Source organism: Coffea arabica, chromosome 7e (genome assembly GCF_036785885.1).
Source record: "Coffea arabica cultivar ET-39 chromosome 7e, Coffea Arabica ET-39 HiFi, whole genome shotgun sequence".
NCBI lineage: Eukaryota > Viridiplantae > Streptophyta > Magnoliopsida > Gentianales > Rubiaceae > Coffea > Coffea arabica.
Genome location: NC_092323.1, coordinates 17,869,160 through 17,889,015, shown reverse-complemented (window position 1 = coordinate 17,889,015; position 19,856 = coordinate 17,869,160). Strand labels below are relative to the sequence as shown.

Below are 19,856 nucleotides of genomic sequence, written 5' to 3'. Positions count from 1 at the left end.
GTGTTCTTTATTTCTTTACATCATGGCACAAAAGAAAACCAACAGGAAAGAAAAAGCATGGGTAAAAGTAAAAATTTTGAAAGGAAAGCCAAGCTCGAGTCATATTGGATGAGTAATTTAAAAAGGAAATTAATTCATAGTAATTTGGCAAATTCACAGTGAAAGGAAGCGAAGCTCGAGTCAAATTTGAAAATTTATCAAATACAAAACGCTGCTCAACCTCAATTTTATTAGTTAATTAACTAAACTCGAATGAAGTTAAGGTCGATTCGAGTTTCGAGTAGTTTAATTCGTCTTTCAACCCTAGTCATTGGACAACAAATATAGAATTATGGCCTGCAGGGTATATGCTGTATGCATGTGATATCTTCAATAAAAAATTAAAAAAAAATAAAAGCAATGCAGCGATTGAAAACTAAAATATCATTTAGAAAAATAATTTGACCCGATTTTCATGGGGTTGTTGGGGGATAGATACAAATCTGCTTTGGTTTCTTGTTTGTTTTGCATATGTCAATCCTGTTATGTATTCGGATGGCCATTTATTAGTAGAAATGCCCGTCGTGTAAAGGGCTAAAAGACAACACTTAAGCCTAAGCCTCTGCCTAGTATAAATTAAACCATCTAGGCAGAGGTATCAAGACATGGCAAGAGAAGAGATATAGATAGAAAAAATGCCTCAAGCATATGCCATGAATGGAGGAAATGGACCTCAAAGCTATGCCCAAAACTCATCCTATCAGGTTGCTAGTTTAAACTGCAATTACCTCATTATAAATGTCTAAGGTATATAAGACTTGCGTAAAGATTTTATTTATTTTCTTTTTTTTTTTTGTGGCAGAGAGGAGCAGTAGACGTTGCAAAAGAACTTATCAAAGAAGAGATTGACAAAGAACTTGATGTCAAGCAACTTTCTTCAACCTCTGTGCATCCATTTCGCATAGCAGATTTTGGCTGTTCTACAGGACCAAATACATTTGTGGCCACGAAAGTGATAAGAGAAGCCCTGGAGGAAAAACTCAGAAAAGAGGGACTAGCATCTGAAGTCCGAGTTTCAAGTCTTTTTTAATGACCATATATCTAATGATTTCAACACACTTTTTGCTTCACTTCCACCAGAGAGACACTACCTTGCAGCTGGAGTGCCAGGTGACTTCCACAAGGTTTTGCTCCCAAAGGCATCCCTCCATTTTGCTCACTCATCTTGCGCGCTTCAGTGGCTTTCAGATGTGCCAAAAGAGGTTACAGACAACACGTCCCCTGCATGGAACAAAGGAAAGATTCACCACGGAGGGGCCAAAAAGGAACTTCTTGAGGTTTATGCATCTCAATTTGCCAAGGACCTGGAGTCATTTCTGAATGCAAGGGCACACGAGCTCGTCGATGGACGGTTGATGGCCCTTGTTATTCCTACTGTCCCTGATGCCATCCGTGAATCTCAGACAACTATCGTCACAGAGACAGGATTTGAAGTTCTAGGATCTTGTCTCATGGACTTGGCTAAGAAGGTTAGATTTCATTAGTTTCAGATCTTCAACTAAGAACTCTATGCGAATACATCTCAATGCAGGGATGCAACATAGAATTTTGATTTTCATTGTCACTTGAATAATATTAAATTCGAATTATCATCTAATATATCCTAAATAGTTTTAGATAGTTAAATTATTCATTTTTGAATTCAAATGACATTTGGAATTCTTTTTTAACACTTCTATGAACCTGCGGGACAGGAGTTTTGTTGGATCGGATCTTTGCAGGGAGGGGCAGCCACCCCTCAAGAATTTTAAAAAATTCATTTGCCCTCTTATGAATTTTAAAAAGTTTATTTGTATTATAATTTTGCCTTAAGAAATTGCCCTTCTCCCCAAGCTTGAGAATTGAGAATCTGGTATTCTGTGGAAATATTGTTGACATTTTATATTTGCCCCACAAAAAATTTCAGAACTTTTACTTGCAAATAAGGTTATGAGTGAAGCTAATTGAGCCAAGCACTCAAGTTGTCAAACTTGTCTATCTATTCTAAAGAGTTTAAAATTGTATTTAAATTTAATTTATCTATTTATTGCGCTGAATTTAGATGAGATTTTATCAAGTCAAACTCAATTAAATTTTTCACATATAAATTTCATATACTATGTTAAGTCAGCCAAGCTCGATTTCAGATTTGAAATTTTTTTGGATACTAAATATTGTTCATATTTGGTTTGATTAATTGGAGAACTAAGCGCAAATTAGCTTTGACTAGTTCAACCTCAAGTCGAGTGTAGCATAGTTTCGCTCATTTGACATTCCTATTTGCAAAGGTAAAATATTATTTTGATATTATGTCCTTACCCTCTAAACTTATGTACTTATTTCGCTGAAAAAAAGGTACAAAGTATTGGATGGAAGTGAGCTTCATATGTCAAATTTACTAGTTGTAACAACCATGGATAGACTAACGTAGCCAAAAAGTCCTCTTTCTATGTAGAGGTGTTTCTTACTCTAAATTGAGGTGCTCTCTCTTGGGATAAGAGCTACCTTCCCCGTTGGTGGGAAAGGCAGCAAAATCAAACATTTTCAAACTCCAACACTCCCGCACTTTTCTGTAACATCTCCATTTCCAATTCTTGTCTGGAATCAAAGGCTAATTAATGCAGCAAACACAATCGATGAAGGTTGCATGGAAAGCAGAAGTCCAAGCGCCAGAAGGAACTACCCTTTGGAATGCGTCTGACAGGTATAATGAGATTCTGTGTGTCTTTACTAGAGATGTAGCTCGCGAATAGCTTGGTTAACGGCTTGGCTCGAACTCGGTTTGACCGAGTTCGAGCCGAGTTTCGAGTAGCTCGAATGACAATCGAGTCGAGTTTCGAGCCAAAATTTCTCGGCTCGAGGCTCGTCGAGTAGCTCGACGAGTCGGGGTTATTTAAATAATATATTTATAATTTAAATAATATATATGTATTATAATTATAAAATGACCGTTATGGGTCTAAGTTATATGGAATTTACAATATACCCTTCTTTATAATAAAATCCCATAATGGCAAAAAAGTAATAACATAATTGTAAAAAGACCTAAAAAGAAAAAATGTCTAAAAAAAAGGAAGAAAAGACTTTCTTCTCTGTTCAACTTTCTTCTCTGTTCGAAGAAAGCCTCGCCGAAAAATTCACTTTACCAACCACTGACTCTGACTGATTTAGATCTAAACCCTCACTCCGTTACTCTCAGTCTCTCGTTCGTCGCCGACGCCGTTGCTCGCCGCATCTGTGAGACTCCATCGCCATCGCCATCGCCATCGCCATCGCATCTGGTTACTGGTATGTCTGCCTCTGCTCTAATGTAGTATGATTGATTACCGCATTTGGTTACTCTGAGTTTGTTAAAGTTGGTGTCTTGGAAATTTTCGCCGCAACTCTTCTGGTATCCTTTGCTTGATGATTTGCTTTGTCGAACTTTCTTGGATTGTGCCTCGGTGCTGTAAAAATCATTTTTGAACTGTTCTCTAAATAGGGGTTTATTGACTGTTTATCCACCAAAGGTTGCGTTAGATTTGTGTCATTTTCTTCAAAACTTGGTATTCTGGCCGTAGTAAAACCAGCGTTAGTGTTAATTATTCTTAATCAAAAAGATGCTTTCTCACCACTGGTTCTGTCATGCTCATGGGGCCTCAGTGTTTAGCGTAGACATATTTCCCTGTGACAAAGTCGGGCATACGTCCATGCTTCCATAGCAGTACTTAGCTGCTTAAATAGTTTGTTTCTCTCCAGGACACTACATAAAATGGAATAAAACAGAGCATGATATGGTATAATTATTATTTAAGAAAAATTACAATGCTTTACTATTCTTGCTAAACTTACCGTAAATGCATATTATACAACCTCAATTTAGAAATGATATCACCAATTGTTCATGATTTTTTTTTTAACAATATTCTGCCATTCATGAAGATAGTGTACTTTGCTTGCTAATAGGTCAGCTTTATTGTTTTACTACCAAACTTCTATATTTGAGTTATTAAGTATAAGTTAATTTATTCTTTTGGGAAGTTATGTAACTTTTTTTGTGTTTTTACCTCTATGCTTTTTGTAGGAAGCCAAGACAATCAAAGAATTCGACTTGCCAAAGCTTTGAAGATTTATGTTTCTAAATCTAGATTAGCTCATAATTTGGACCTTGTTAATTTATGAGATGTAACTTATTATGTATTGTGGAGTATGTTTATATTTTGAAGCCTTTTTCTTTCATTTGCCGAATGTATGACTATTGTGTGAGCAAGCTGGCCGCTGGCTATTGTGACATGCTAATGTGAGCAGGCTGGCCGCTGGCTAATGACATGCTAATGTGTAGGATAAATATCTAGAAAACTTGTTTTTTGAGTGTGTCGTGTGTGGTATAAGGTTCAGAGGTTTTGCTTGTGGGTCCAGTTCTTTTGCTCTTTCCTCTGTGTAAAATGACAACCTAATCAACAGCCTGGAAAGAGCTGTTGCAATTTGCTATAAAAGGCTCCAGCCTCTGGGATTTCATTTTAATGGTGGCATTGAGGTCATCTTTGCTGGGTCAGGTTAGTGACAAGAGTTTTCAACTTCATTCTTCTATATCTTGTTCAAACACTTGTAATTCTGCTGGACTATGGTCCATTTCTGAACCAGGAATATATTTTTCTGACATGTTCTTGTTTAAAGCAGCTTTCTTTAGTTAGTAATTAGTGATATTTGTGGGGAAAAGGAATTTCTGGATAGATCTTGGCATTGGTTTCTTGAATTGAGCTTGTGGTAGTTGGGATATTGTGGCTGTTTGAGATAATTGTTTGTCTCTCAATTTGGTGGCTCAGCTCATGTTTTGCTGAGTTTTGGAATTTTGTGAGGAATTTTGGTTAGTTTGGGTACTTTCGCAGCACACTTAGGAACTATGGTCCGAGGAATTAGAATCATCCATTTTTTGCTACTCTTGTGGGCACCTACCGTTGGTGGGTAATTGCTGAATTTGAAAGTTTCATGTCAAGCAATCCAGCAGGTGGGAATTTCCCTTTTTTCTTCTCTATTTTTCTTTGTGGTGAATCTGATTTTTAGGGGTGTTAAAGATGCTAACTGTGGGAGGTAGAATGTGGATACTTTTGGTTGTATTTGTATCGATGAATCATGGATTTTATGCCTCATTTACTCCAACTGATAGCTACTTGCTTGCCTTTGAATCTTCCCAAAACGTCACCTTTGATCTCATTTTTTGGTCAAGTCGAGTCAAAAAGCTTGATTAGACTCGACTTGATAAGGCTTGACTAAAGGTCGAGCCTTATCGAGTCGAGTCTCGAGCCTAAAGGAAATTCCTCGAGTCAAGTTTCGAGTATCGATTTTTTGGACTCGATCGAGCTCGAGCCAAGTTCAAGCCTAGGCATATATGAGTCGAGTCGAGCTCGAGTATAGCAATATTCGAGTTTGACTTGGCTCGATTACATCCCTAGTCTTTACTTCCTCTGTCTGATGTTTAGAGGTATTGCGACCAGAGAACTCTATTTATGTGCCATCCTCATCTTTTTTCATCTTTTTTTTCATCATTTTCTGTTAGTAGATGCACCTAAACACCAGAAAACTTTCCTTGTTTTTTATTGTTTAATATTTCTGTTCCAATCCTCCTACATTCTGGTTTTCCTCCTGGGTGTGTAGTGGAATACTATCCTGAAGTATCTGACATTATCGATGGAAGAAGACCTAGCTGAGCTCTTAAAAAAATTCTCTCTGGAGAGGAATGAGCTCCTTGGAGCCATGTTAGAATTTGGAGATCTCCATCAAGAAGTTAGAGCCTGCGATGAAAGCCTGATAGGAAGAGTTATAGGTGAGAAAGTTGTCAACTTTACAGGGGTAAAAAATTTCGTAACTGCTGCTTGGGGATACCCTAGGAATATGACAGTGATGGAACTTGGCCCAAATATTTTTCAGTTCAACATCCCTAGCCTAGTTGATAAGGAAAGAATTATTGAGGGTGGTCCTTGGGTCATGGATAATCAACTGTTAGTCTTAAATAGGTGGAAGGAAGGGATAGAAGAGGATTACAGGGCCTTTATGACTGCGCCCCTTTGGGTGCAACTCTGGAATTTGCCAGTTCACTGGCTGTCTAAAGAGGTAGGAAACAAGATAGGGGTTGTTTTCAAAGAAGTAAGAGAGGTGCTAATCCCTCAGAATGGAGGGAAAGTGGGCAGGCACTTGAAAATTTTAGCTTTAGTTGACCTGTCTAAACCCCTGCTCAGGGGTACTGTGGTTAGGATTGCAGGAGCTCTGAAGTGGATAGCTTTTAAGTATGAGAGGTGTCCTGATTTTTGCTATAGTTGTGGGTTAGTAGGACACAGTGAGAGGTCTTGTAAGGATAAGAGAGTGGTAAGGGGAAGCATGGGAGGCCACCAGTACGGGCCCTGGTTGAGAGCTGGAAATACTAGGAGCTCACCTCAGAAACAACCTACTAGGAATGAAGGTTCGAGTGACAAAAGATATTGGAGATTCCAGGAAGGAGAATTGATTGAACAAAATAGAAATAGGAGTCCTTTGAATCAAAGTCTTTTAGAATCTCTGCTGTCGTCTGGTAAGGAAGACCATAGCTCGCAGAAAGGGAGGGAGGAAAGGGAGAAGGCGAAGGAAAAATAGGGTAGGGGAGCCTCACCAATAGTAAAGGAAAATAAGGGAGGAACCCAAGACTGTAGTGAAGACATCATGAACCTAGAAACGAGAGGTCCTGATCTCCCACTAGTGATCCAGTTTGAGGAAGAAAATCAATCCCCTATGGCAGTGGAAGTGAGGGAGGAGGATAGAGAGATAGAGATGCAGAATCAAAATCAAGGACTAGTGGACAATGAGAAATCTGTAGGAGCGCTAGTGATCCACCAGGAATCAATGGTGACTGGAAAGGTACAGGAGGCTAAGGACAAACAAGCTAAGAGGACGTTCATAAGACTGAAGTCCCCAACCAGTAATAGGAGACCTTTGAAAGAGTTAAATGAAAATGGAGCAAGTCAGTCGAATTTTGGAAAGAGAAAAGTCTTGCTGAGGGATGAAGAGATGGAGGAAGCTAATTCTGAGATAATCCAGTGGAAAAAGACTAAACCTATGATAGAATTCTATTCTGCTGAGATAAAGGGAGAGGTTAGGGGGACCTGCCTGAAAGGGACCCCTCAAGGAACATGAGAGTTTTGGTGTGGAACTGTCAAGGTGTGGGGAGCCCCTTGACAGTTCCCCATCTGAGGGAGGTATATAACCTCTCCTCTCCAAACCTGGTTTTCTTGAGTGAGACAAAGAATAGGAAGCATGTGATAGACAGACTGACTAGAGGTTTAAGATGTGATGGTAATGTGACTGTTGAAGCTATGAACAAAGCATGTGGTACGGCTTTGCTGTGGAGTCAGGATGCAAACATCTTGGAGGTGTATAAATCTGCTTTCACGATAGAAGCTAAGTTAGAAGACCCTGATACTCAGGTTAGCTGGTGGTTTATTGGGATATATGTTAGCTGTGACCCTATGATCAGAAAAGAACAATGGAGGGTCCTAAGTAATAGGAGAAATTTGTGGGGAACTAGATACATAATTACTGGGGACTTTAATGACATTCTGTCCAATGATGAAAAGTGGGGAGGAGTTCTAAGGCAGGAGAGAAGTTTCAAGGACTTTAGAGACTTCATAGATCAGAATAGCTTAATAGATATTGGGTTTGAGGGACAACCTTGGACTTGGAGCAACCATTGGGATAATGAAGGAGAGGTTAGACAAAGGTTGGACAGATGTTTGTGTAATATGGAATGGTTCCAAGTTTTTGAAAAGGCTAGATATCAGCATATAGACACCTTTGCGTCTGACCCGAGGAAAGAAAGGAGAAAGAAGAGATTCTGTTTTGATAAAAGATGGCTCCAAAGGGAGGGGATCCAGCAGGTGATAGAAAAAGCTTGGAGTAAGGAAGAACAAGGATCTAGAATGTTCAAAATCACTAAGAAGGTTAAAAATTGCAAAATTGAGCTTTTGAAGTGGAGGAATACTTTCCAAGCAAACTCTAGGCAAAGAATTACTGATCTGAAAAAGGATTTTCAGAGAGTTAAGGAATCGAGTTTTGACAATAGGAAAGAAATCCTAACTCACATAAAAGACCAATTGAAAGCAGCTTATAAGGAGGAAGAAAATTTCTGGTGTCAAAAAGTTAGGATCAGTTGGCTTAGGGAGGGTGATAAGAATACTAAGTACTTCCACTCCTATGTAAAAGGCAGAAGAGTGAGTAACAGAATCAGGACCTTGCAGAGAGAGAATGGTTCATGGACAACAAATGAGGAGGAGATTGTGGCAGAAATCTCAGAATTTTTTAAGGAGTTGTTTAACAGTGGGAGGAGGGGTGATATGTCAGAAGTTCTAGATGGTATTCCTCAATCCATAACCCAGGAAATGAATGAAAGGCTGACTAAAGCTGTGGAGGAGAAGGAAATTCATGAAGCACTCTTTTCTATGAGCTCTGAAAAAGCCCCAGGTCAAGATGGGATGACCCCATTGTTCTTCCAAAGGTTCTGGAGCACCATCAAATGTGATGTTATCCCAGCAATCAAAGCCTTCTTTACCTCCGGATACATGCTTAAATCAGTAAATCATACTGTCATATCCCTGATCCCTAAAATCTTGCACCAAACCAGTTTGAAGAACTATAGGCCTATCAGTCTTTGTAGTGTACTCTACAAAATCATTTCTAAAATCCTTACTAATCGACTGAAATCTATCTTGGATAAATGCATAAGCAAAACCCAATTTGCCTTCATCCCAGATAGACAGATCCTTGACAATGTGATGATTGCACATGAATATATGCATTACCTCAAAAACAAAAGACAAGGGAACTATGGATACATGGCAATCAAATTAGACATGGCAAAAGCATATGATAGGGTAGAGTGGCACTTTTTGCAGGCTATGATGGAAAAGATGGGTTTTTGTCCGGTATGGATCAATTGGATCAATAGCTGTTTGAAGACTGTAACTTACTCCTTCAATTGCAATGGAGAAGCCAAAGGTTTTGTGACTCCAGGGAGAGGCATACAACAGGGAGACCCTTTGTCTCCTTATTTATTCTTAATCTACTCTGAAGGACTCTCCAATTTGTTGAGGAAAGCTGAAGATAGTAATAGAATTCAGGAACTGAAAATCAGTAGGCAAGGACCTGTACTTACCCATCTTTTCTTCGCTGATGACTCCCTCATCTTTTGCAAAGCTGACAAGCAGCAAGCTACTGAGATTATGAATGTTCTTAAAATCTATGAAGCTGCATCAGGTCAACTGATCAATCTAGACAAATCTGCTGTTTTTTTCAGCAGAAACATGATCAGTGATCAAAGGGAGGAAGTGCGCCAAGCATTGAGAGGGATGAATGAGGCAAAGCAAGGAAAATATTTAGGCCTCCCGATGGTGATTTCAAGAACCAAAGACCAGATATTTGGCTTTGTACGAGAAAACATCAAAAGAAGACTTCAAAACTGGAAAAGCAAGTTCCTCAGCTCAGCAGGGAAAGAGGTAATGCTAAAGTCAGTAGCTATGGCCATGCCAACGGATGTCATGTCATGTTTCAAGCTACCAAGAAAACTTTGCAAAGATATCAGTGCTCTAATGGCCAACTTCTGGTGGGGAGAAACAAGTGGTAGGAACAAAATGCACTGGACTTCTTGGGAAAGAATGGCACGAAAGAGAAATGAGGGAGGACTTGGTTTCAAGGACCTTGAAGCTTTCAATAAAGCACTGTTAGGGAAGCAGATATGGAGAATCCTCACCAAGCCAAACCTTCTTGTGAGCAAGGTGCTAAAAGCTAAATACTTCCCTAAGGAATCCATACTACATTGCAATCCCCCCAAAAATGCCTCCATGATTTGGCAAGGCTTAATGGGACCAAGAAGTTTGCTGGACAGGGGACTGATTAGGCGAATTGGCAATGGAAGGAATACACGAATCTGGGAGCATAAATGGATACCAGAGACAATATCAGGAATGCCAAGTGCAGTTAAACCAAACAATTGCGATTTGGAAAGAGTGGATGAGCTCATTTGCCACAACAGATGGAACAAGAACACCATATTTAGAGTCTTCAACAGAGATGATGCTGAGAGGATCCTAAGTATCCCCCTAAGTCTGTCAGGGAGGGAAGACAGCTATTACTGGCAACCACAGGCAGGAGGGAAGTATACGGTCAACTCAAGTTACAAAATCCAAATGAAGAACAACAAGAAAGCAAGGAAAAGTATCTCAGAGGTAGCTGGTTCGAGTTATATAGAGAGGAGCCAGCATGTGTCATAGATGTGGAACACACTCTGGCAGCTCAACATTAAGCACAAAACCAAGCTCTTCATTTGGAAATGTATACAAGGAGCTTTACCAGTGAGAGAAGCCGTGAGTAGAAGAACAAGAATAGGAGATCCAATATGTAGAACCTGTGGAGAGGCACAGGAAACAATTGAACATCTATTGCTAACATGCCCCCACACGGTGGACATCTGGAAGGCATCACCTATTCACTGGGACAGGGCTCAGGACCAGCAGGGTGACTTCAGAAGATGGTGGCTTAGAATCTCAGAAGCAAAGGTAAGACCAGAAGGGAAGGAACATATTGGCTTGACAGCAAATATTCTGTGGCAAATATGGAAAGATAGGAATAAGAAGGAGTTTGAGAGCTCAACTAGATCATCACCACTGAGAACAGTAGAAAAAGCACATAGAGAGTGGCTGGAGCAAGTGGAAGTAGAGAAATCAAAAGATAGAACGAGTACAGAAGAAACAGCCCACATGCATGATCAACAAAGCCAAGGCAATGAAGCTCAGGGAGCTATGATCATGGACCTGTCAACAGCTACAAGGAAAGGACAAAACAATCTAGGCATTGGAGTCACAGTTAGAACAACCTCAGGCACCAAAACTGCAGAATGGAAGCTAAAAGAAAGAAGCCTGGGGAACCAAAGCCTAGATGATGCACTAGCATTAAAGCTAGTCTTATGCAAAGCTGCGCAATATCGGTGGAGTAGAATCAGGCTCAATTTTGCTAACAAGGAGCTGTTGAAACAACTAACAAAAACACAGCCATTGGGGAGCAGAATGGCTACATTGCTGGAGGATATTGTGAATGTGAAAAGACTGTTTTGCATGTGCTCCTTTTGTTTGAGTAGGGAAGAAAATATGATAGATAGTAGAAAATTAAGTGTTGATGCTTTAGGCATTATTGTGGATGAGGAAAGGAATGTTCCTCAGTGTCGTTGAACACTTTTTGTAAAGTTCTCTCGAGCCGTTGCTCGCATTTGTAAATTTTTTCCCTTACTATAATGAAATTATCCTATCGTTTCGACAAAAAAAAAAAACAACCATGGATAGAACAGAAAAGAATATAAGATAACAAATGCAGGCCCAAAAGCATCACAAGCAGGGCACCAATGTCTTTTTCCAATATTTCCTCTGATTTATATCAATATCCAGGATGAAACAAAACAGATATAGGAAATCAACGAAATCAGGCATAATATACCAATGGTAGAGTAGAGAATGAATGGAATACCTCCTTGGTCATGAATAAGCTATTAACTAAGCTCCATAATTTCTGAAACATGTCTTGAGCTTACAAATAGCAGTTGCAAATCCATGAGTTGGAATTTTTTATTTTACATTTTCTCTAATTTCCATATATTGTATGAGTTTTGGTCATAGTTTATCTTCGAATTTCGACTGCAGGTTTTGGCTAAAAAAAAGTACTTTAATTACTAAAATGCACTTATTGCAGGGACTGGTTGATGAATTGAAAGTGGATATGTTCAACTTGCCACTATATTTCCCATTTCTTAATGAGATAAAGACCCTGATGAAGGCAAATGAACATCTAAATGTTCAGAGAATGGAGATATTAAGCATTCCAGGAAAGCATGAGTTTCTCTCCAACCCTTGTGCAATTGCTTTGCACCTCAGAGTTGCATTAGAGGGACTTCTAGAGAAACAATTTGGAAGTGATATCATGGATGAATTGTTTGAACTGTTTACGCAGAAACTTGCAGAGTCTTCCTCTCTCTTTAACCCTGAGAATCAGGATGTGGTTGTTATTTTTGTCCTCCTGAAGCGAAAAATGAGAACATGAAACAAATTTAGCGGACCTTATGGATTGTGCTGGTGTTGTTAGTTTCCGAAGGGCAACCCAAGAAATGGCTTTGAAACAGCTGCTCCTGACTGTGGAACATTAGCTTGCATAATCCAGCATATCTAGAAGCTATCCATTGTAATGGATGAATAAAAAGAAACTTTTTTTTTTGATAGCAAACTAGAAAATTTTATTAAGGTGAGGATAGGTCCGCCGAAATTGCGGAGAGAAGAAAAGGTGGTGGAGAATAACTCCAACTACAGATATCTGAAATAGAGCTAGCATTTCTAGCTAATAAATGTGCTGGCACATTGGCCTTCCTAGGGACCCAATTAGCCTCCCAAGCGGCGAAGTTCTATAACCTAACAAAGATATCATCTAACAGCACCCCATAGGCCGAGTCATCAGACTCCATAAGCTTAAGCATGTTGACGATCTTCAAAGAGTCTCCCTCCAAAATAATGTTGGGCACTTTCCATTGAAGCAGTAAGGAAATTGCAGTTCTCGCAGCATAGGCTTCGATGACCTCAGGGGAAAAGATACCAGAGATTTTGTGAGAAGTTCCTGCAACAAAATTGCCCCGCTCGTCCCTCACAACAACTCCAACACCAGAGTAGCCATATTCGGAGAAAACTACGCCATCGAAGTTTGCCTTTAGGAAGCCCACAGGGGGCTTTGTCCAGTGGAGTGGAGCAATGGAAGTACGGATTGGATGATTAACAAAGAATAAATTCTCACGTATCTTATTGTCCAACTATAAGCTTGATTGACGACATCATGTTAGAATATATATTTTGTGTGGCCTAAATAACCACATATAATATTTCTAATGATTTGATTAAATATTTTCTCAATAATTTAAGTGACAAATTTGTATGTGAAAAATTCAATCGAGCTCAATTTGATAAAGCTCATGTGAACTCAAAACAGTGAATAAAGAAGCCAAATTAAACACAATTTTAGATTTTTTAGAATTGACTGTCGCGCCCCATTTTTCGCGATGAAAAGCATGTTTACAAAAGATGTGATTTTTATTTTAAAATAAGTGAAAAAGGCCTAAAATAGGACTTTAAAAAATGTGACAGTTTGGACCTAAAATTTAGTCTAAAAGGGTTTTTAAGAAAAATAGGAGTCGCCATTTGATATTGAGTTTGAGTGTACCAAATCACCAAAAAAAATATTTTTTGATAAAAATAAATAAATAAATAAAACCCTTTTCAACAACTCCAGATCTTCGAAAACAAGAGAAAAATGAACTCGGGAGTCACGATTGAAGAAACGGAAGACAAAGGTATGATCAGCTCAAATCTAAGGTACCCTTTCCACCTAATATAAGCTAGTTATGTGATTTAGCTAGAATTTCTCTAATCTAACCCTTAAATTTGTCACGTTTGGATGTTTTCTACATGGATGCAAGTCTACATTTATAAAAAGTATCGAAAGGGACAAAATGTCCATTCAATGGTTTAATTGATATCGATCACATTAATTGCGAAGACCAAAAATAATCCCTTGAAAAGATCACGAGTATTGAAAAGTGAAATTCAAAAGAAAAGAAAATTAAATTATATATATAAATATAAGTGATCAAGGAATAAGGAGTGCAATATAATGGGTATGGGAAGCAAAAACTCATGCCATAATTTTCTTGTGTAGGGATTAACGGGGTATTTAAATTAAAAAGTTATAATCGCCCATTTTTCATATTCAAAAGATAAATTTTTTTAATCTAAATAAGCAAATGAACTAACTTATTTTACAATTTCTTAAATGAGATGTAATCCTAAATGATATGATGAATACATATATAGGGTAGGGGATAATATAATAGACAATACCATGCAAATGAGAAAATATTCTAAAACAAAAAATACATGAAAATGTAATGAATGTCACACAAAAAATAAATCTAATGCGTGAATGATCTAAGGGTCTAACATTGGATAACCCATTTCTAAAAGAGCTTACTAGAATTGGACTAGCAAGTAGGCGGAGAGAGAAGCCACAACTAGCGTTAGACTAGTGTGGTGACGTCATGCATTAATAATACATAATAAAACGAATAAGGCATAAATTAAAACAAATAAACATATAAGAGCACATAACACGTAACACATAAAACATAATATCTAAATGTAAAAATCCTAAGGAAAGCGGATAAAACACATAACACATAAACCACATAAACACGTAAACATGCAAAACCTATCTATTACAGCGGGGAGTCTGACTACAATCTAAAATGGGAAAATATAAGAAAATAAACATATCTATTCTATATATTACAATAGTTTATCTAATTACAATTTTTTTTTACAAAATATTACCTATCTATTACATCTTGAGGTATTTAAACACCTCCCAAATAATTATAAAATTAACTAAACAAACATAAGAAAATTTAAATAAACATTTGAATTAAATAAATAACAAAGCATGTAAAAACGTATAAACACGTAGGAGCATATAAAAGCACATAATTGACATTGAAATAATAATAGGGGTACCTTTCTTTTGAAGTAGTGACTAAATGGAGCCAAATTGTCCTATTTATACTCAAAATGAACAAAAAAATCATGGCACCAATTTAATTGAAAATAATAATAATAATAATAAAAGTACTAAATTCATATTAATATATCAAATATAAAGAAACTTAAGGACCTCTAAAAATTACAAGTTGAATACATTCAAAAGTAACATAATTAGCTATTAAAGAAGAGAAATAATTGTAATAAAGAGAGTCAAAAATTCACAAGGGACTTAAATTGAAAAAATTAGAAAATTTTGTGGTCAAAAAATATAATTTTCCAAAATTTTAGGGGTCAACATTAAATAAAGATAAAGTTTAGAGACCAAATTATAATTAAATTAAGGGCCTAAATGAAAGAAATTTAAAATTTTTTGGGCCACAATAAAACTATTCCAAAGATCAGGGGCTAAAATGAAAATTTCGGTTTCTGATTTGGGCAAGAAGAAAGTTTCTGGGCCATTTATTTTTAATTTCTTAGCCTGGACGCCTTCAGCCCAAAAAAAAATGCAGGCTATCTTCATTAAAAGAGATACAAGCCCAAATTAAAAAATTACCCAAAAGCCCGGATAAAACCTAGAAAAGGAAACCTCTAGCCCAACCGAAAATAAAGAAATTGGCCCACCAAAAAATAAAACATTAGCCCGTTCATTTTTTCTTTTCCTTCCTTTCTTTTTTTTTCCTTCTCTTCTTCTTCTTCTTCTTTTTCCTTCTTTTTCCGCTCCAGCAGGGCTGATGCCTTAGCCACTGGAGGCCATCAAGCCTCGGTTTAAACCCTCAAAAACCCCAAAATCTTGGCACCTCGGTTTAAATAAAATAACCCTACCAAGAAATTCGTGCGAACAATTACATATGACCAAAAAAACATACATTTTTCAGTTTCGCTTCAAAAATTGTAATTAATAATTGAAGCAAAAGTGTTAAGAGAGTTTACAAATGAATGACTACCATCTTTATCTTTTGGGATAATTTCAGAAACCTCCCCTGAGATTTCTGACTATTGTAGGAAGCTCCCTTCTAATTTAAAAAATTACACCTACCTCCCCTATGATAAACATTTCAGTAACAATATAGACCCAATATGCTAACTTTCTCTTCAAAAATTCTAAAACACCCCTTTGTTACTTAGAAGGGGGAAAAACAAACTAATAAATTTCTTTTACATTACAACTATTGTAAACGACATAACCATCACCCTAACAAACTCAATAAACCATTTCACCTTAATTCCCATATTCTTACAATTTTGACAGCCTACTATTGTTGCCCCAAAGCTTCTCATGCAGATCAACTGTGACAATTAAAGTATGCATTCAACCTAATATTTAGTCTCATTTTTTTTTGCCTAATTCAATGTTTGAATTGACCAATGTCACTATTTAAACTTGTTGTTACTAAAATAATGTATCTTACCAAGAATACCAACACAGAGTAACCAAAAGTAACACTAGAGACCACATCCCATGTCTCTAGGCAAATCTGATTATAGTTTTATATCTCAAAATTCTTTTTTTACACAATTGATATAATATCGTAACCTTCTTTAATCCACATTTCCTATTTAGCTATCATTTTTATTTTCTTATATGTACTCTGTATCACCGCCATCTTTTTCACCTTGACAACAAATATGATCCGATAACTTGTTATTTTGTAATTTCAATTCAATAATACTTATAAAAAAAAAGAAAACAAAAAAGCGAGAGTGTGTCTATTTGTGAAAAAAGAGATGTAAGAGAAAGAAGGTAGGAGAAAGAGTCGGAAAGATAGAACAAGAGTTTAATTTGTGTGGCAACAGTTGTTTTAGAATAAAAGACTAGTTGTGATTGTAGAGTTTTTTTGTTTGTAGGAATTATTTATAAGTGAAGGATATTATAGTCATTTTACTACATGAAAGGAGGTTAGTGTAATTATTCAAACCTGAAGGGAGGTGAGTGAAATTGTCAAAAACCTCAAGGGAGGTTTCTGAAATTATCCCTTATCTTTTTAAAAGGTGAACATTAATGTTGACTAAAGAATAATAATAATTATACTATCTTGACCTCTTGCTAATTGATTCTGAGTAGCTTTATTGAGATTAGAGGCAAATTGTGCAAAAGTTTCCAATTCAACAAGTTGCACCAGTTCGAATATTAATTCGCCTTCTACTTGTTTCATGCCTTTAATTTAGTAGTAAACTCAACTCCACAAAGAGAGATATCCACACTAATAGCAGAGGAAAACTACACTACAAATATAATACAAAATAATCTCACTCTATCAAGAGTGATATGATAAAGTGTAGTACTTACTTGGTATAAACTGGCACTATATAAACTTGAGTTGTTGAGGCATGTGCCTAGGGTATGATTCCATTATTTGTTTGATCCTTAAATTCAGTGGAACTAATGATATACTACAGTCTAAACCACATTTGTTTTGTTGTTTATAACACAAGAATTAACACTTTGAGCCCCAAAAATATTCATCTTTTTTGGGCATAAGTAATCTAAAAAGCAATTATAATTGAGTGTCATGTGATTCCTCATGCTATGTATTAATTTATGAAAAAAAAACTTTTGCCCGAGTATGTATTTTTGTTGCAACAACATCTATACCAAGTAATTAAAGAATGCACCTAGATCTTATAGTAAATAGATTTTGAGGAATTGTAGTAGCTTAATGATAGGTAATTAACTTAGGTTTAATAGTATCACCAAATCATCATAATCAATTAGATCTAAAAGAAGATAAAAAATGTTAGTGACACCCCACTGACCTGTCAAGGTTAACCATCTATGGCTGGCTTAGTCTGCTCGAAAGCAGACAATTCAAGCGTGGAGAAATTTAGTAGAACAAGCTTAGAGGAACGGTAACTCTATTAGACTTGATATTGCTTCACGTAAAGCACACAAGATGATCTATGTGTATGAAGAACTTAGATCCAGTGGTCAAAGGAAAACTGTTAGAATTTTCCCTATTGTCAAATTCATAATTCAAATACATAGTACCTAACAGTTAAGGATAGAAAGGGTATGGAAAGAGATGGCAGGCCATTAAAAAAAAAGGGAAAGGATAACAATGGAGCCTTCTTCTTGAAAGAATGACCTAATTGAAGTTGCAACTTGCACCCCTTATATCTTTCCCTACCTAAGCACATAGGTAAGAGGATCAAACTCTTAACTTAAATGGAATTTTGGAAAGGAAAAGAAAAAAAAACACAAAAGATATTGTCTACTAATAAAAAATAATTCACAGTCGAGAGGGACATTAGAGTATAGGTAGCAACGATGCATGTGCAATGCATGTGGGAAGTGCGCTAGAATCGCGTGAAACTCTTTTTTTCCAATTTTTTATTTTATTATTTTTTAAGAGCTTAATTGTGATCCTTTTCACATCAAGATGCTTAAATGAATAGATGTCTATATTATACTTTTATATGGATCCTATGTAGATATTTACAATTTTATTTATTGTGGATGATAAGGGAATGATCGAGGATGCAAAATCAAGTATTTTTTTTGGTCGAAACGTTAGCTTTATATATATATATATTACCGTAATCTTTACAATATTTGGACAAAGGTCCAATCAAAAGGGAGAAACTGTCCTTCAAGATTCACTGATGCCTAGCATCTAAGATTGGGATTCACCCATTCTTTATCTAACCAGATGTTTAGAGCATGAATGCTCAACTTAATACATTCTAATTTCCTAGAATTGGCAAAAAAGATAGAGCACTGATGAAACAAAGTACAAATGGATCTAATGTCCTCTATTAAGGTAGCCATCAGCTGATTGTTGTACCTTGATTCCTGTATGGCTTCTACCAGCTTACGGTTGTCCAGTTCCACTTTGATGTTCCTCCAGCCTTGGCTTCCAACTTTCAGTAGAGCTAATGTAACTGCAATAGTTTGGTCTTGTAATATGTCGCCTGATGAACATTCTCTAAGTGCCCAGGCTACTTGCATTCTTCCCAAGTTGTCTGTAGCTGAGATTCCAATTCCCATTGCTGCTTGTCCTTTATCCTGATGAGTGTGGATCTTTAAAGTCAGTCCAGAGTGACTCTCATTTTGATCGTGATCAGTCCTTTGCTGTAGTTCTGTTTCTTGAGTGCTCTTTCTTGAATCCTTTCCTTTGTTAACTTAATCAAATTCTGTCCATTCCCTTAGAGCCTTCTCTATTATCTTAAAAGGCTCCTTCTCCTTATGGTTAAACTCTCTGTCATTCCTAGCTTTCCATATCTGCCAGAGTATATTGATGGTGAGATTGACCTGGTCCTCCACTCCTCTTCTATCTTGAGTTTCCTGAATTGCTGACCACTATTTGTTAAAGCAGTCTGACAGATATTCTATTCCATCCCACTGCACTGGTGCCATTTTCCAGATTTCCTTCCCTTGTTGCATTGGAGTAGCATGTGTTCAATTGTTTCTTCCTTTTCTCCACATCCAGCACATATGGGGTTCCCTTGTCTTGTTCTAGTATAGATTGCCTCTCTGATTGGGAGTCCACCATGCAGGCATTTCCAAACGAACACCTTCAGTTTCTAACTTACATTTTCCTGCCACAGTGAGTTCCAAGTCTTAGGAGTGGTTTCTTCATAGCTTGTTCCGGCTTCCTCCCTCCTTCTTAACCTCTCCATTTCTTTTTTCTTCATCCAAGCCTTGTATCCAAATTGGACCGTGTATTTTCCATTTTGAGAATCCATCCAATAGAAGCTGTCCTCTATTCCTGTCATACTTATTGGTATGCTCAGGATTCTCTCAGCATCTTAGGCATTAAATGTTTTGAAGACAAGCACTCTATTCCATCTATCGTTCTTGATCAGTTCAAATACAAGTTCCAGTTGACATCCCTGAGGTTTAATAAATGTTGGTTTCCTCTATGGTCTATCTGGGATCCAATTATCATCCCAAATTCTAGTTCCTTTCCTATTGTCAATTTTCCTCCTAATTCCTTCTTGCATTTCCTTTCTAACCCCTGATAAACTCTGCCAGATCCAAGATGCATTCTGAGGCACCTTGCAATTGAAAATTGATTGCTTGGGGTAGTACTTCTCTTTTAAAACTTTACTGACTAACAAGTTTGGTTGCGTGATCAGCTTCCAAACTTGTTTAGCCAGTAGAGCTTTGTTAAACAACTGCAAATCCTTAAAACCCATCCCCCCTTGCTTCTCTTCTCTGTCATCTTCTTCCAACTTATCCAGTGTATCTTTTTCTTCCCATCAGTGTCACCCCACTAG

At 37.1% G+C, this 19,856-nt stretch overlaps 3 protein-coding genes and 1 pseudogene across 3 annotated transcripts; 3 read left to right on the top strand and 1 right to left on the bottom strand.

The window, feature by feature from the left end:
* Positions 1-602: 602 nt before the first annotated feature.
* LOC140011212 (loganic acid O-methyltransferase-like) lies at positions 603-4,850 on the top strand (annotated as a pseudogene).
* An 835-nt stretch (positions 4,851-5,685) lies between these two features.
* Positions 5,686-6,624, top strand: LOC140011278 (uncharacterized). Its single transcript, XM_072060055.1, has one exon. The coding sequence runs from the start codon at positions 5,686-5,688 to the stop codon at positions 6,622-6,624; it is 939 nt and encodes a 312-aa protein (XP_071916156.1).
* A 533-nt stretch (positions 6,625-7,157) lies between these two features.
* Positions 7,158-10,289, top strand: LOC140011277 (uncharacterized). Its single transcript, XM_072060054.1, has one exon. It carries the CDS (start codon positions 7,158-7,160, stop codon positions 10,287-10,289), a length of 3,132 nt encoding a protein of 1,043 aa, XP_071916155.1.
* Positions 10,290-12,460: 2,171 nt separating this feature from the next.
* Positions 12,461-19,352, bottom strand: LOC140011276 (uncharacterized). Its single transcript, XM_072060053.1, has 4 exons — positions 19,170-19,352; positions 18,422-18,642; positions 18,268-18,328; positions 12,461-12,859 (listed from the first exon to the last, which is right to left on the bottom strand). The coding sequence occupies exons 1-4, from the start codon at positions 19,350-19,352 to the stop codon at positions 12,461-12,463; spliced, it is 864 nt and encodes a 287-aa protein (XP_071916154.1).
* Between the last annotated feature and the right edge of the window lie 504 nt (positions 19,353-19,856).